Source organism: Sus scrofa, chromosome 14 (assembly GCF_000003025.6).
Source record: "Sus scrofa isolate TJ Tabasco breed Duroc chromosome 14, Sscrofa11.1, whole genome shotgun sequence".
Classification (NCBI taxonomy): domain Eukaryota; kingdom Metazoa; phylum Chordata; class Mammalia; order Artiodactyla; family Suidae; genus Sus; species Sus scrofa.
This window is the reverse complement of record NC_010456.5, coordinates 117,548,599-117,562,653: the sequence shown is the minus strand read 5'-3', so window position 1 is coordinate 117,562,653 and position 14,055 is coordinate 117,548,599. Positions and strand designations below refer to the sequence as shown.

General features: G+C 39.6%; 1 protein-coding gene across 1 annotated transcript in view; it reads left to right on the top strand.

Moving 5' to 3' along the window:
- The window catches only part of SORCS1 (sortilin related VPS10 domain containing receptor 1), a 529,669-nt gene that overhangs the window by 446,832 nt on the left and 68,782 nt on the right, over positions 1 to 14,055 (top strand). Inside the window, 1 exon segment of the mRNA XM_013983712.2 lies at positions 10,053 to 10,224. Within this exon segment, the coding sequence (XP_013839166.2) occupies positions 10,053 to 10,224 (172 nt within the window).

Genomic DNA, 14,055 nt, shown 5'->3' with positions numbered 1-14,055 from the left:
ATTTCAGAATTGATTTTTCTCTCACAAGTCAGTTGAGGAAGTTATACTTATTCCCTCTTTGATGTTGATGACAGGAAGCTGAAGTTCAGAGGAGTCTAATTTGCTCCAGATGCTAATCAACTCGCTGCAATAAGACAGAATAAAGGCTGATGACCCCTCATGTTTCAGTTTATTGAGAATATATATTATTTTAATTTTATAATTATATATATATGTATACACACACACATATACAAACATACACTATTTTAAGTCTACTTAAAAAGATTTCACCGTTCCTTTGGAAAACTTTAGTTTGTGAAACCCAAATTAATCCTAAACCATATAAAGTAAAACATCAGAGATGAATAATTTATAATATCTATTCAATGGGGTTTTTCAACTGTGCCCCATAAAATTACCATTTCAGTGACAAAAGTGGTTCAGCAATGAGTGTCCGGGTATATACATGTTTGTCAATGCAGTTGTGTTTATTAATCACCAAATCACAAATATTACTTCCCAAGGCTCTGTCTCTGCTCTCAGAAGTTATTCCTATCTGTGGGTATTACATGAGAGCGTCTGATGCTAAAGGATCTTTGTTGAGTTATTGCATATGCTGGTTCTATTCATTTCATTCAGACTTTTTGCAGAAAAGCATCAGCATCAGAGAGTGACTTTGTGTAAAAAAAACATATGATAAATACCAGCCATCGCAGGTGGGATAAATGCATTGTTCTCCAGAGTTAAATGCTCCCAGGAGGAGGAGTGACCACCTGCATAAGGCCCTATGGACTAAGGTCAGGGGAAAGGGTGTCATTTGTGCCCCACAGATGATGCATTGTCTACACGACACATTTGTGTCAGGAATAAGAAGACTGTTGGCCAGGACAGGGACCTGAAATCATCCTCAAAGGAGGGTCCAGACCTCATATTCCCATTTGCAGTGTCTATAGCCAACTCAAGAGTGGGCAAGAGCTAATGTGTAGATGAATTTGAAAAAGAACTTTCTGTCCTTCTTAATCCCACTCCAGCCCCTCACCCCAGATGTCACTTATCTATATGTTGACTCAGTGGCATTTCATAAGGACATACTCAGTAATGTTATAGTCATTACAAGGCTGACTTTAAACATTTAGCTTTTCACTTAAAGACATCTAATTACTATATATACACGCACTTGCACACACATATATTTTTATGTTTAAAAAGCCAATTTAGGAGTTCCCATTGCAGCTCAGCAGGTTAAGAACCCAACATAGTCTCCATGAGGATGTGAGTTCAATCCCTGGCCTCACTCAGTGGGTTAAGGATCTGGCATTGTAGCAAGCCGTGGCTTAGGTTACAGATGCGCTCAGATCAGATGTTGCAATGGCTGTGGTACAGGCTGGCAGCTTCAGCTCTGATTTGACCCCTGGCCTGGGAACTTCCATATGCCATAAAGTCAGCTGTAAAAAGAAGAAAAAAAGCTAATTTAGATTATCACTCCAATCCTGGACCCATTTCCCATACAATTGTGGTCTGTTTGGCATGCATGCTTTTAAACACCTTCCTTTGCATTTGTCATTGAATAATTATGTCAAGAAAAATATATAATTTGGGATATAGTTTTTAGATGCAATTTTCAATAGATGTATTATTTTTCTCTTTGCCTTTTCCATTCAAACATGTGTCTTATGCATCTTTCCAGGTCAGAGTATATAAGGCTACTTGCTATCAAATTTTTTTGAACTTCCTGTAATCGAGCAGCTGGGATGATGTAGTCACCCCTTTCAGGGACATTGTGATCATTTCCTATTTCCTACCACTATAAAGCGTGCTGTAATTAGCATTCTCATACCATAATAATTGTTATTAAAACCGTACAACATTAATTAGAGTCTCTTTTGGCAATTGAAGCTCTTTCTGCCAGCTCCTAAAGCAAATTCCACCCAGTGAGCTGGTTAATTCTTAGAGCTCTGTCTCCAGGCATTGCCAAGCATCTCCATAAAGGTTAAAACACCAGCTTCCTCGGGGTTCCTGTTGTGGCACAGCAGAAACGAACCTGATCAGTATCCATGAGGATGCTGGTTTGATCCCTGGCCTTGCTCTGTGGGTTGGGGGATCTGGCATTGCTATGAACTGTGATCGCAGACACAGATTGGATCTGGCGTTGCTGTGGTTTTGTGGTTTTGTGGTTTTGGTGTAGGCCAGCAGTTGTAGTTGTAGCTCTGATTTGACCCCTAGCCTGAACTTGCATCTGCCACTGGTATGGCTCTAAAAAAGGAAAAACAAAAACAAACAAACAAAACACCAGCCTCCTGACCACACACTGCCTGTGAGCCCCAGAGATTCAATTGTATTAACTGCTCTTCTCCTTTAAAATACATATGCCAGTAAGGGAATGCTGAGAGGACAGGTAAGTAGGATTTCCCTCACTGACAAGGTGAGGCAGGTTGTTTTAAGCAAAAGAAACAAGAGATGACTCAGGTGAAAGGGCCATGCTGGTAGTTTTCTCAAGGACAAGCCCTGATATCAGTGCCTGGAAGTCTGCAGAATTAAGGAGCCACCCTGCTCCTACACCTCTCCAATGCCTGTTGTAACCCATCCTTGGGCATCTCGGGTTGTCCTAAAGAATCGGTATTAGCTCAGATGGGGATGAAGTGCAGAGGAATCAGGAGCTCAGGGTCGGCCTCCATAGTTCTCATTCCCCAGGTACCTCCCTTGCCCCATGTGCTACAGCCATGCAGTCAGAACTTGAATTGAAGGGGGTCTGCTGAGCAATCCTAGCTTGTCCTTCAAGTTTAACAGGCAGCTCTGCCAGTAGCACGTTTATGAGAGTTTAGTTGAAGGCATGCAGGTAAACCTTCCTTTTATTATTTTTTTTAAGAGCTCACTTTAGCAATGGCTATGGCTGCTCTCAGTCAGCTTATTACCCTGTGTAGATAGCTGGGTTGTCAGGTTCACTCACTTCACAGTATAACATCGGTTCTTAGTATGCCCAGTAGAAATGGTATTTTGAGAAGATGCCCAGACTGTCACAGCTTCACCACGTAAAAGTGCATGGGTATGCAATTTTTGTTTCAGTTCTTGGAAAGGTCTTAGAAAAGATGGTTGGAATAAGAGCTGAAGTGGGTGAAGCATGTCCCTCCAGGTGGCTGTAGTCACCAGTCCCTAGTGTCAGGTTTCCAGTGTCCACACTATGTGGATGACATGTAAGCAGGGTTCTACAACATTCTGTCTGCTTCTTTTCACCCTTGGCCTTCACGCCTTCCACAAGCCATTCCGTGGAAGGCAGGGAGGCTGGTACTAGAGCCTTTAGCCTATTATGGGTAGAGAGGGAACTCTAATGGGGATGGGTTGCTTGGTAGAAAACAGAGATTTTTTTTTCTCTTTTCCTCCATGATGTGGTTTTTTAAAAAATTTATTTTATAGATTGATTTACAGTGGTATATTAATTTCTGCTGTACAGAAAAGTGATTCAGTTATGCACATATATGTATATATATTCTTTTCCATTATATGGTTTATTACAAGACTGAATCTATATAGTTGCCTCAGCTAGACAGTAGGACTTTGTGGTTTATCTATTGAATATATAATAGTTTGCATCTGTTAATCTCAAACTCCCAATTCATCCCTCCCTCCCTCTTGGCAACCACAGTCTGTACTCTGTGTGAGTATATTTCTAAAACAGCGTGATTTTAGAGTGAAACACAACCCCTGACATTTACTGTTCTTTTTGGCAAGTGACCTCCTTTCTTTGAGCCTCAGTTTCCTCACCTATAAAATTTTGCTGTTTGTTTTTGGGGTTTGATGAAATAGGATGCTGTGAATGAAGCCTGCAGCACAGTGCCTAGCAAATAGTAATCACTTTACAAAGGGCAGGTACCATCACCAGTGGTCATCACCTATGGACTCCTCTGGAGGTGAAGGTAAAAAGAAGGGGAAAACTTTCTTTTATTGTGGATCTAGAGTCAGACACTTAGAGTCATGACAGCACTGAGATCTTGAACGCATTTAATCCAAACCCCCGTTTCCTCATCTATAAACTGAAATGATAACTTGTATAGGCTCATAAAGTCACATAATTAGAAAACCACCATACACCAGAACAGGTGTCCGGTCCATCATTGCCACTCAAGGCAGAGACACATTTACCTGATTAGTGAACGACTTCCTTTTCTTCAAATAAGGTGAAATTAGTATTCATCTACATATCATCTTGCATTTAGTACTGAAATAATCCCAAATATATTCTTCTTTGCCTCTCCATCAATGACTATAAATATCTCAGTTTGCACATATAGAAGCACAGGTTTATTTCGCCGAACTGATATACGGTTAAATCTTGTTTATACTGTTTGGGATCCAGGGAACATGATACAAATTTAAGTTGCTAAATTAAATAGGACATTGCTTGTTTCATGCCAACCGTAAAAGTTTCTGTAGATGTAAAATAAAGTGGGCACTGGGCTGGTTTATTCTAAGAAACCAAGATAATCTTCTCAGGGGACAGATTTCTTCTTGCTATTAAGCTAGAGATATTTCTAGATGTGTTTTAAAAAAAGTGGGTATAGAAATTTCTGTCTGTGGAGTTACTTTAGAGGAGCCAATAATCCCTCCTGGAAGAATGTAAACATACAATTTACATTCTTATTTTTCCTCAGGGTTAGTTTCTCAATATTCAATGGAGATATTTACTCAGGAAGCCTGAAAAAAAGGATTTAAAAATAGCATTAATTCGGTATCTATATAAGAACATTTAGTGAGTCCAGGAAAAAAATATATACACATAAATATAGCAAAATAGTAATCTCCATACTGTCAACATACATTGAGAATGTTTTAAAAATGCTTTCTATAAACATATTCCTCTCGACATCAGCCATGAAAACACTTAGACCCAGGCTATCCTGCCATTGCTTTGGGGTTGCTATTTCCAGGGTCTTTGGGGCTGTGGTCTTTTCCTCAGTGATCCCATTTCTGTACCTGATGGGATCTTGGTGTTCGGTCTGATTTCCTCAGTGGATTTGTCAGTGTACATCTCGGAGAATGACGGGTCTGAAAGCGGTGTATGGGTCTCACGTCTACAGAAAGGAAATCACTTGCATTATTTACAGACTCAACCCTGCAGGGGCCCGTGTAGCCGTTTTCTTGGAAAACACCCACGCAGTCTCACAGCAGATGCACTATAATTGGCTGTTGCTACAAAGTTGATTCTTCAGAATATCTTTCTTAGATGCATCTCCCCCATGTATTTGTGGGATGGCATGAATGTTGGCAGTGGAGAGGAAGGTGCACGTCTCTGCATGTGCAGACCTGGTTCCCCACATCGCTGTCCTGCCCACGTCGGTGGCATTGGCAATAACAATACTCATCTGAGTGGTACTGCATTGTGTGGCAGGAGAGCGCAAAATTCAGGCCAGAGGCCTGTAACCACCACTCATCTCCTGTGTGATCTTGGGAAACTCTCTACACTGTATCTCTTTCTTCTGTGCAACCCAGCGGGATTGTGTTGGATGTTCTCTGAGATCCCTTCAGGCCCTGACGTGTCCATGACCAATTTGAAATGATCTGATATTAAGAGGTTTAAAAGAAGGGGCATTCTCCCTGTGAGTTAGGTGGCTGGTTGGCTCCGGTAGTGGATTCCACAAGCCATTCTCATGATTTTTGATAGGAAGTCATTGAATTTGGTTGGCCATATGTTCCGCTTCATCAAGTTGGCATTCAGATGAAGTTACATTCTATTTATTGTTCAAATTAAAAGATGTGTGCTTCCATCCTATTTAATGCAAGAAAAGTTTTCTTCCTTCCACCTAGTCTTCTGTCTGACAGCAGTCCCCGAGGTCTATTTACTTGGTTTAAGGAGAAAGTCCTCAGCTATTGCCTGGAAGAGAGACACTTGGCGAACCTGCTTAGTCAACCATGGAACCCCATTCTTTCTGAATGTTGGTGTTAGTAGTATGTTAGCAGCCATACTGCTATCTAGGGTTATTGATGACATATGGGCACATAGGGTCTAGAAAGATTTCAGGTGTTAGCAGAAGACTGTATCCAGGACTAGCTCTCTTCTATGTCCCCAGGACTTGCCCCATTTTTGTTTCAAGTCACTGTAACAAGGCAGTTTCCTTTAAAAACAGAGATTCGTAGTATAATCCAAGATTATATTAAACAGTTTCAGTTCTTCTCACTGTGCACACAAATGAGGGATACCAGAGCTCAGTGACAATAAGACCTGCCTTGGCTATAGGAAAACCTGAAGTTCTAGCTCTTCTTGATCATTACAAATAATAACTTCTGTGAAAAGGGGGAATAAACATCATCATAGGAAGACATCATTTCTATATTGAATTTTTTTTTCTTTTTTTGGCCGCACCATGGCATATAGAAGTTCTTGGGCCAGGAATCCAATCCGAGCCACAGTTGTGACCTACCTTTGCCACAGCTGCAGCAGTGCCAGATCATTAACCAACTGTACCACAAGGGGTACTCCCTCTACACTGAATTTTAATGAATAAATAGAATCTTGACAGGAGTAAGACCATCCCAGACAGAACGAATTGCACAGACAGGAAAAGGCATGTCAACGTCAGACTGCCCTGAGCTCAGGAAACATGTCAGGCAGCGGAGAGAGATAAAGCTTAAAAAATACTTGGGGATTGGAGTTCACACTGTGGTGCAATGGAACGGTGGCATCCCTGCAGCACCAGGACACAGGTTTGATCCCTGGCCTGGCACAATGGGTTAAAGGATCTGGCATAGGTGGCAACCGCAGCTTGGATCTGATCTCTGGCCAGGGAACCCCATACGCTGTGGGGCATCCAAAAAAGAAAAACGCATTGAGGACAGACCATGGACCTCTCTTTTAAACCTGAATTTTACCCTTTATGAATAAACCATGGGAAGTTTTGAATTATTTTAAGGAAGAAATTAACATGGTCTAATTTGATCTTAAGAGAATCTTGGCAATAAAAGTTTAGTTTCTATTTTCAGGGAACTTGTATAATACCAAGTTAATATTTAATACTTTAAATACAAACTTTTTACTACCTTTTGATATTTTAGTATTTGGTAAGGTCTTGCAGTGTGCCAGATTCTGTGTGGTCCTCATGAATGCATTATCTCATTTGCGGCTCCCAAGAACTTTAGGAAAAGATTCTGTAATTATCCATATTTTACAGGCAGAGAACCTAAGCATTAGTGTCTGGGTAAATTGCCCAAGTTTGTATAATGAGTAAGAACCTGCATTTAAACTGAGGCAATTTGGTTCCACAACACTAGTTTTGACCACCAGGGCAGTGATCTTTAATCCTGGTTGCACACTGAAATCACCAGGGAACTTAAAACATAAATGAAAGTATACTGATACCCAGAATTCTCAATTAAACCATAATTTCTGGGGGCAGGGCTTTGACATCGAGGACAGGGTTGTGATTGACTAAGCTAGAATATACTATCACCTTAACATATGCTAAATAGTCATAAACGTCTGTACCAAACATTTGTACCAAAATCCTAAGTTAAAAAAACAAACAGACAAACAAAAAAACCCCTGCTAAATAGTAAGATCACAGGATATGAAGACTTTTGGTGCTTTTTTCCTGTTTTACTCTCACAAAGAAAAACTATGTCCTTTATCTTTTTAAAGACTGGCAGGCAGCACAGAAGCAAAATCAAAGAGGGTAGGGGTAAAAAGGAAAAGGTGACAGACAAGTATCAAGAAAGGAAGGAAGAGAATAGTTGAAATTGGGGTTGTTGAAGTAATCAGACACTATCTACTGATGAGCGGTCGGTAATATCAAAGGCATATTTGCAGAATGTTTCCTTTCAGAAATTGCACAAAGACTCCCTTGCCATTACAAAGCACTTTTCTTCTTGGCAGATTGAAAAATGTTTTACCAACTAAATGCATCCCAGTAATATTCAGAGCTTAGGTCCAACATAATCATAAGTTGCCTTGTTATTGCGGAGGTAGCAGCCCCATTTAATAACATATTAAATGTATTATTCATTTATGTAACAGACCCAGGGACAGCTGCTGAGATGAAAATAGAACCATTCTGTACTGCAGAAAGCAGGTGTGTGCTTACTTGAGTAAATGAACTCTGTATTTCTGCACAATTTTCTTCTAAATTTCGGGGACCAGTCTGATTGGGCTAATGCAATGCCATTTTCATCCAGGAAATATAACAATTTCAGAATGCTTTTTAATGAGCATTTAAAAAAAATTACCAACAGTCTTCTCCGTGGCACAATCCCAGGGGGAAAGATTCGTGCTTTGGATTTAAGCAGAACTCCTGTTGCTGCAGGGTTTAGGAAAGCCTGGGGCAACGATTGGTCGGAACAGTGACAAACAACAGGAATGTTCTCTAGCTGATGACGGTGAGCTCCTGCCTCCATAGCAGCTCGCCAAGATAAAGTCACAGGTGTACTTGGATGCCAAATGATTAAAAATCATAACCTGCCTTTCATTTGCATAGTGCTTTGCCTCTGAAGCCCACAGGGAGTTTCTGTTGCAGTTTAACTAACTGAGATGCCATAATTACTGTGTGACATAGCTGGTCATTTCTTTGCTACTATTGCTGGTACCAAAAAGTTACTATTCTTCACTGTCTGCACCTTTTTTCCCCCTTCTCTTTCTCATCTGCCCTTATTTTCTTTTTAAATCAGCATACAGTCATAAGCATCTACAGTGGACTTCTAAAAATATCAGATGGGTGTGCCCATTGTGAGTCAGTCGGTAAGAATCTGACAAGTACCCATGAGGATGCGGGTTCGATCCCTCTCCTTGCTCGGTGGGTTAAGGATCCGGTGTTGCTGTGAGCTGTGGCGTAGGTCACAGATGCAGCTGGGATCTGGTGTTGTCATGGCTGTGATGTAGACCATGTAGACCGGTAGCTGCAGCTCTGATTCAACCCCTAGCTTGGGAACTTCCATATGCTGTCAGTACAGCCGTAAAAAGCAATAAATAAATAAATAAATAAATAAATAAATAAATAAATAAATAAAATATCAGATGGGATGTTGTGGAAGTTGCTCAGACATGGCAATGACCAATTAGAATAACTAGGTTATCTCAGTGCAGGAGCAGGGCTTGGGGGGGGGGGGATCCTTGGTGTGTGAGGTCTTAACTCATTTGCTGCTGGATTGCTAGGTGAAGCAGAAACTCCAAGGATGGGGACCAGCATAGCTGGGTTGGTGGGTGGGATACTTAAAGAGTTCAGGGCAGTGGTAATACCCAACAGCTAGGCAGATATTTCAGTATTTAAATGTGTGCAATAGTAAAGAATAGTAATATTAAAGAATATAGTATAATAGTATGTAGTAAAGTAGTGTAATAATAAAGAATATGTGTATTCTAGAGACAAATGGTCTAGGGTGTTGGCTGTCTGATCTTGAGAAAACAAGTTAAGTTCTATGAATCTTAATTTCTTGGTCTGTTTCTATTAAAGTGAAAAAAAGAAGAAAAAAGCAAAAAGTAGGAAGGATTTACTCAATCTGCAGACTGAAGTCTCCTTAATATGAAGTTTCAATAGAAGGCAGTATATGTAACCCCTCACGAGATACTGAGTAGAAACTATGAAATCTATCCAACTTTTTGCACTATACAAATACTGCAGTCTATGGTACCTAATATTGAGTCATATGATGCATCTTTCTCTAAATGGAAACATTTCTTTGCAATATGTATTGCTCATCCTAACCCTTAATGATGTAGCCTTTGACGTATATCCTCAATTATCCATGTATGTCTTTTCAACTAGATTATAAACTTATCAAGGGCAAGGAAGGACCATGTCTTCTACTGAAATGATTTGATTCCTTGATCAAAGGAATGACTAAATGAATAAAACTGACTAAATGAATAAAATCAATTAATTAAAATGTGGACAATAGATACGTGTTCCTATGATGATTTGTATCTCTGTTGGGAACCTTCTGTGAATAAAGTGTCATCTTTAGAGCATTATGAAGGTAGCAATGGATAGCCCTTGGGGCTAGGCAGAGGGTCCAGCTTTAAGAGCTGGGAGTCACCCATATTATAATGAGCTGGGTTACAATTTGAGCTTTTTTTTTTTTGCTCCACATAGGTATCGAAAGGTGGTTTCCAATAACTGCACGGATGGAGTGAGAGAACAGTACACAGCCAAACCGCAGAAGTGTCCAGGGAAGGCACCTCGAGGGCTCCGGATTGTCACTGCTGATGGAAAGCTAACAGCAGAGCAAGGCCACAATGTGACTCTCATGGTTCAATTGGAAGAGGTAGGACAAATTCCATCTCCTCTCTGCTTCCAGAGCCAGTAATTTTTCCTCAGAAACCATGGTTCTGTTTATGTCTTTCTGTTTTTGTTTTCATGTGTATACTTCCTTCATTTTTAATTTTGTTTCACATTTTTATTCTACTTTTACATCCTTGGTTTTTGTTGTTATCGTTCACCTTCTCTGATGCATTTCTTCACTTATTTTTATTTCCCTGCAAATTGTTCTTCACTTTTACTTAATCTCTCACCTCTTAAGGATTCTTTTTGGTTTTAACTTTGCCTTATTGGCCCTTTAGCAACATGTTTTCTCAGAATACATCAACCGTATTCCTAGAACAACTTACACACTTATGCTCAGTTAACCTAAAAGCTGCTGATGCCATCTTCTCTTACCTTGAAGTCTTGGCTTTTCCTTTCCAAAGGCAGCATGCTGGTCATACATATAAGCATCAGGGCCAATCGAAACATAATTAATTATAATTTATTTGGTAATTGAGAGGTTTATTTATTTATTTACTGTCTTTTTAGGGCTGTATCCATGGCATATGGAGGTTCCCAGGCTAGGGGTCAAATTGGAGCTGTAGATATTGGCCTATACCACAGCCACAGCAACGTGAGATCCGAGCCATGTCTGTGACCTACACCACAGCTCACGGCAATGCCAGATCCTTAACCCAGTGAGTGAGGCCAGAGACCAGACTTGCCTCCTCATGGATACTAGTCAGGTTCTTTAACCACTGAGCCACGACGGGAACTCCGAGAGGTTTATTTTTAAGAGCACCTCAGGTATATCATGATAAGCACCAATTATTATTTGCCAAGTTATGGTTTTCTGAAATTTCTGAGTATTCAAGTGGTAGAATAAGATGACATTTATATTCTTTATTTTACAGTGTACACAGGCATATTTGTCATCTTGTAAATGAGTAAGACAGCCTCTAAAGGACTAAATGATCTGTTATTAAGCTGTGCATCCTTCCTTCAACCTTGTTTTCTGTGTAGCTCAAGTATGACCAACACTGTGCTAGACCTTGTTAATATAAAAGGGATTTTAAAAGTTCATAATGACACCAGGATGAAGAGGTACAACATAACTTCTCCTCTTCTCTTTTGATACCTCCTTGGTTCTTCGTCTTTAACACGCGTGAGAATTACCTGGCAAGCATGTTAAAACAGTTATCCAAGCTCCATCTCTAAAGAGTCTTATGCAGTAGGTTGAGATAGGACCCAAGAGGATGCATTTCTAATGAGCTCAGGGATTATGCCTTATGCCTCAAGAAAAAAGAAAGAAACAAGGGTAAAGTCAAAAGGGATAGTCCAGCCTGAGAGGCTCTGACATGAAGGGAAAAGATGAAGCAGTTAGGATTACATTGTCATGGTTGTTCCAAATACTTAGTATTTTAATTCCTATAGAAAAAAAAAAAACAACTGTGAACTAATGAGTTTGAAACTCTGGCTCAGATGATGCTGATGCTTTTAGTGTAAGGACCCCTTAGAAAATCCCACTCTAACGTAATACTCTTTTCTACTGTCTACTTAATAAGTGCCTTTTAACCATACCCAACCTTCTGAACACTATGGCTCCTCAAAGTTCTTCAGATGGAACTAGAAAGAGGCAGACCAAATTAGGCCAGTTGGAGTTGCTTGCCTTTCACAGAAATAAATCTTTGAGGACTTCTGCCTGAGGCTGTGACAGACTAGCTTACTGCAAAACAAATATATCCATATATATTTAGAGCAAGAGTGAGAGTGGGAGCGAGAGAGAGACAGATAGACATACAGACAGAAGGAGGAAGAGCATTTGAGAAGGTACAATTCTTTTCTTGAGAGATGGGAAATTCACTGATGAGTCCAACATTTTATGCTGTTATTTCCCCTCAAGAACTTTGCCCGTTCATACATCACACTGTAGAAGAGGTCAGATTTCATATCCACGGTAGACAGTTAGAAAGTATTGGCTAGACATCTATTTGTGGAAGCGCAAGGATGGAAAGACAAAAATTGGACTTCAAGGTCACCAGGTTCCCTGAGACTGATGAGGTCAAATCCCAGTGAGAAAGGGAGTCTAGAGAATTCATACAGTATTATGTGTCTTCTCTTCCCTTGAATTATATGACAATCTCTAAAGGATACAGGCAAAATAGAGAGTAAGTCACTAATAGGGTGTGAAGTCAGACATATTTTTATTACATTTTGGGGAGATAAAAATTTGAATTGAGGCACTATCCAGAAGGAAAGCCTTGGTGAACAGCACAAGACTATGCTCTCAAGACTCCTATAAAGTTCCACCTATGACAGGAAACAAAACCTGATAAATATAAAAGAAAATGTGGTTTACTTAGGCTATATTAAACTAAGAATTGTTTTTCAAAAGACGCTATTTTTAAAAAATAATAAGGGAAGCTCTAGAGGAGAGAAGTTATCTGCAGTACATACATTCAATAAGGAACTCATATCCAGAAAAATATAAATAAATACTAAAAATCAATACGACAAATTCCAGCAACCCAATAGAAAAATGCACAAATGACTTAGATATCTCAAAGAAGATAACCAAATAGCTAATGAGCATATTAAAGGAGTCTCATCACCACTGCTCATCCAGAAAATGCAACTTAAAGACTACAGTAAGTTATTCTGCGCAATCATCAGAAGATTTGTATTTTAAAAGAATAATATCACATAACTGGTCAGTCATCCTATGCTACTGGGAGTTTATCATTTTTTTTTTTTGTCTTTTGGCTTTTTAGGGCTACACCCTCAGCATATGGAGGTTCCCAGGCTAGGGGTCTAATCAGAACTGTTGCTGCCAGCCTATGTCAGAGCCACAGCAACATCAAATCCAAGCCATGTCTGCGAGTTACACCACAGCTCACAGCATCACCGGATCCTTAACTCACTGAGCGAGGCCAGGGATCGAACCCACAACCTCATGGTTCCTAGTCAGATTCATTTCCACTGCGCCATGACGAGAACTCCAGCTATTGGGAGCTTAGAGTGGCATGATGGAGACCAGTTTGACCTTAACTACTCTAGCTGAATATATGCAAACCTAAGAGCCAGCATTTCTACTCCTAAGTTATACTCATCAGAAGTGCATACAGATATGCACAAGAATATATGTAAAATGCTTAGCGGAGGAAGAGCTCACAACTGAAAATAAACATTCATCAACATTAGCCTGGAGAAATAAATTACAGCATATTTATAAAATGGAATACCATGCAACAATTAAAAAGGGCAAACTATTTCTCCATACAAAAACTTGAATGAATCACCCATCTAATATTGAGCTAAAGAAATCAGACTGAAAAAGTGCATATTATATGAGTCTATTTAATTAAACTGCAAAAAATAGGCAAAGCTAATTTAACTATTACCTTTGGAGGGGGAGTGGCAAGGAGGATTTTGGGGGTATTGGCAATGTAAAATTTCTTGATTATTAATGAATGTATTCACTTGTAAAATTCAGGTTGCATATTTAAGGATATGCATAGTTTTCTTTCTGCTATATTCAAAAAAAAGCTTACTTAAAAATCATTTTAGAAATTTCAATAAAATAGAGTACTTTGTATGTAGGCCTTTAAACAATAAGGAACTTTAAACAAATAGGAAACTGTCAGGGAGGGATTAATTTTTCCAGGTCAATCCTGTACCCTGTGGTGAATGTAAAGGTCCCTTTCCCAGAAATATAAGGAACCTGATAGTGATACTCAAAAAGAACATCATCTTTTGAAGCAGCTGATGTTAATGCCAGCACAGGATTCAGAATTTAGATTTTGTTTCATTTCAAAGAACATTGTAGAGAAAGATCTGAAATAAGAATTCAGTC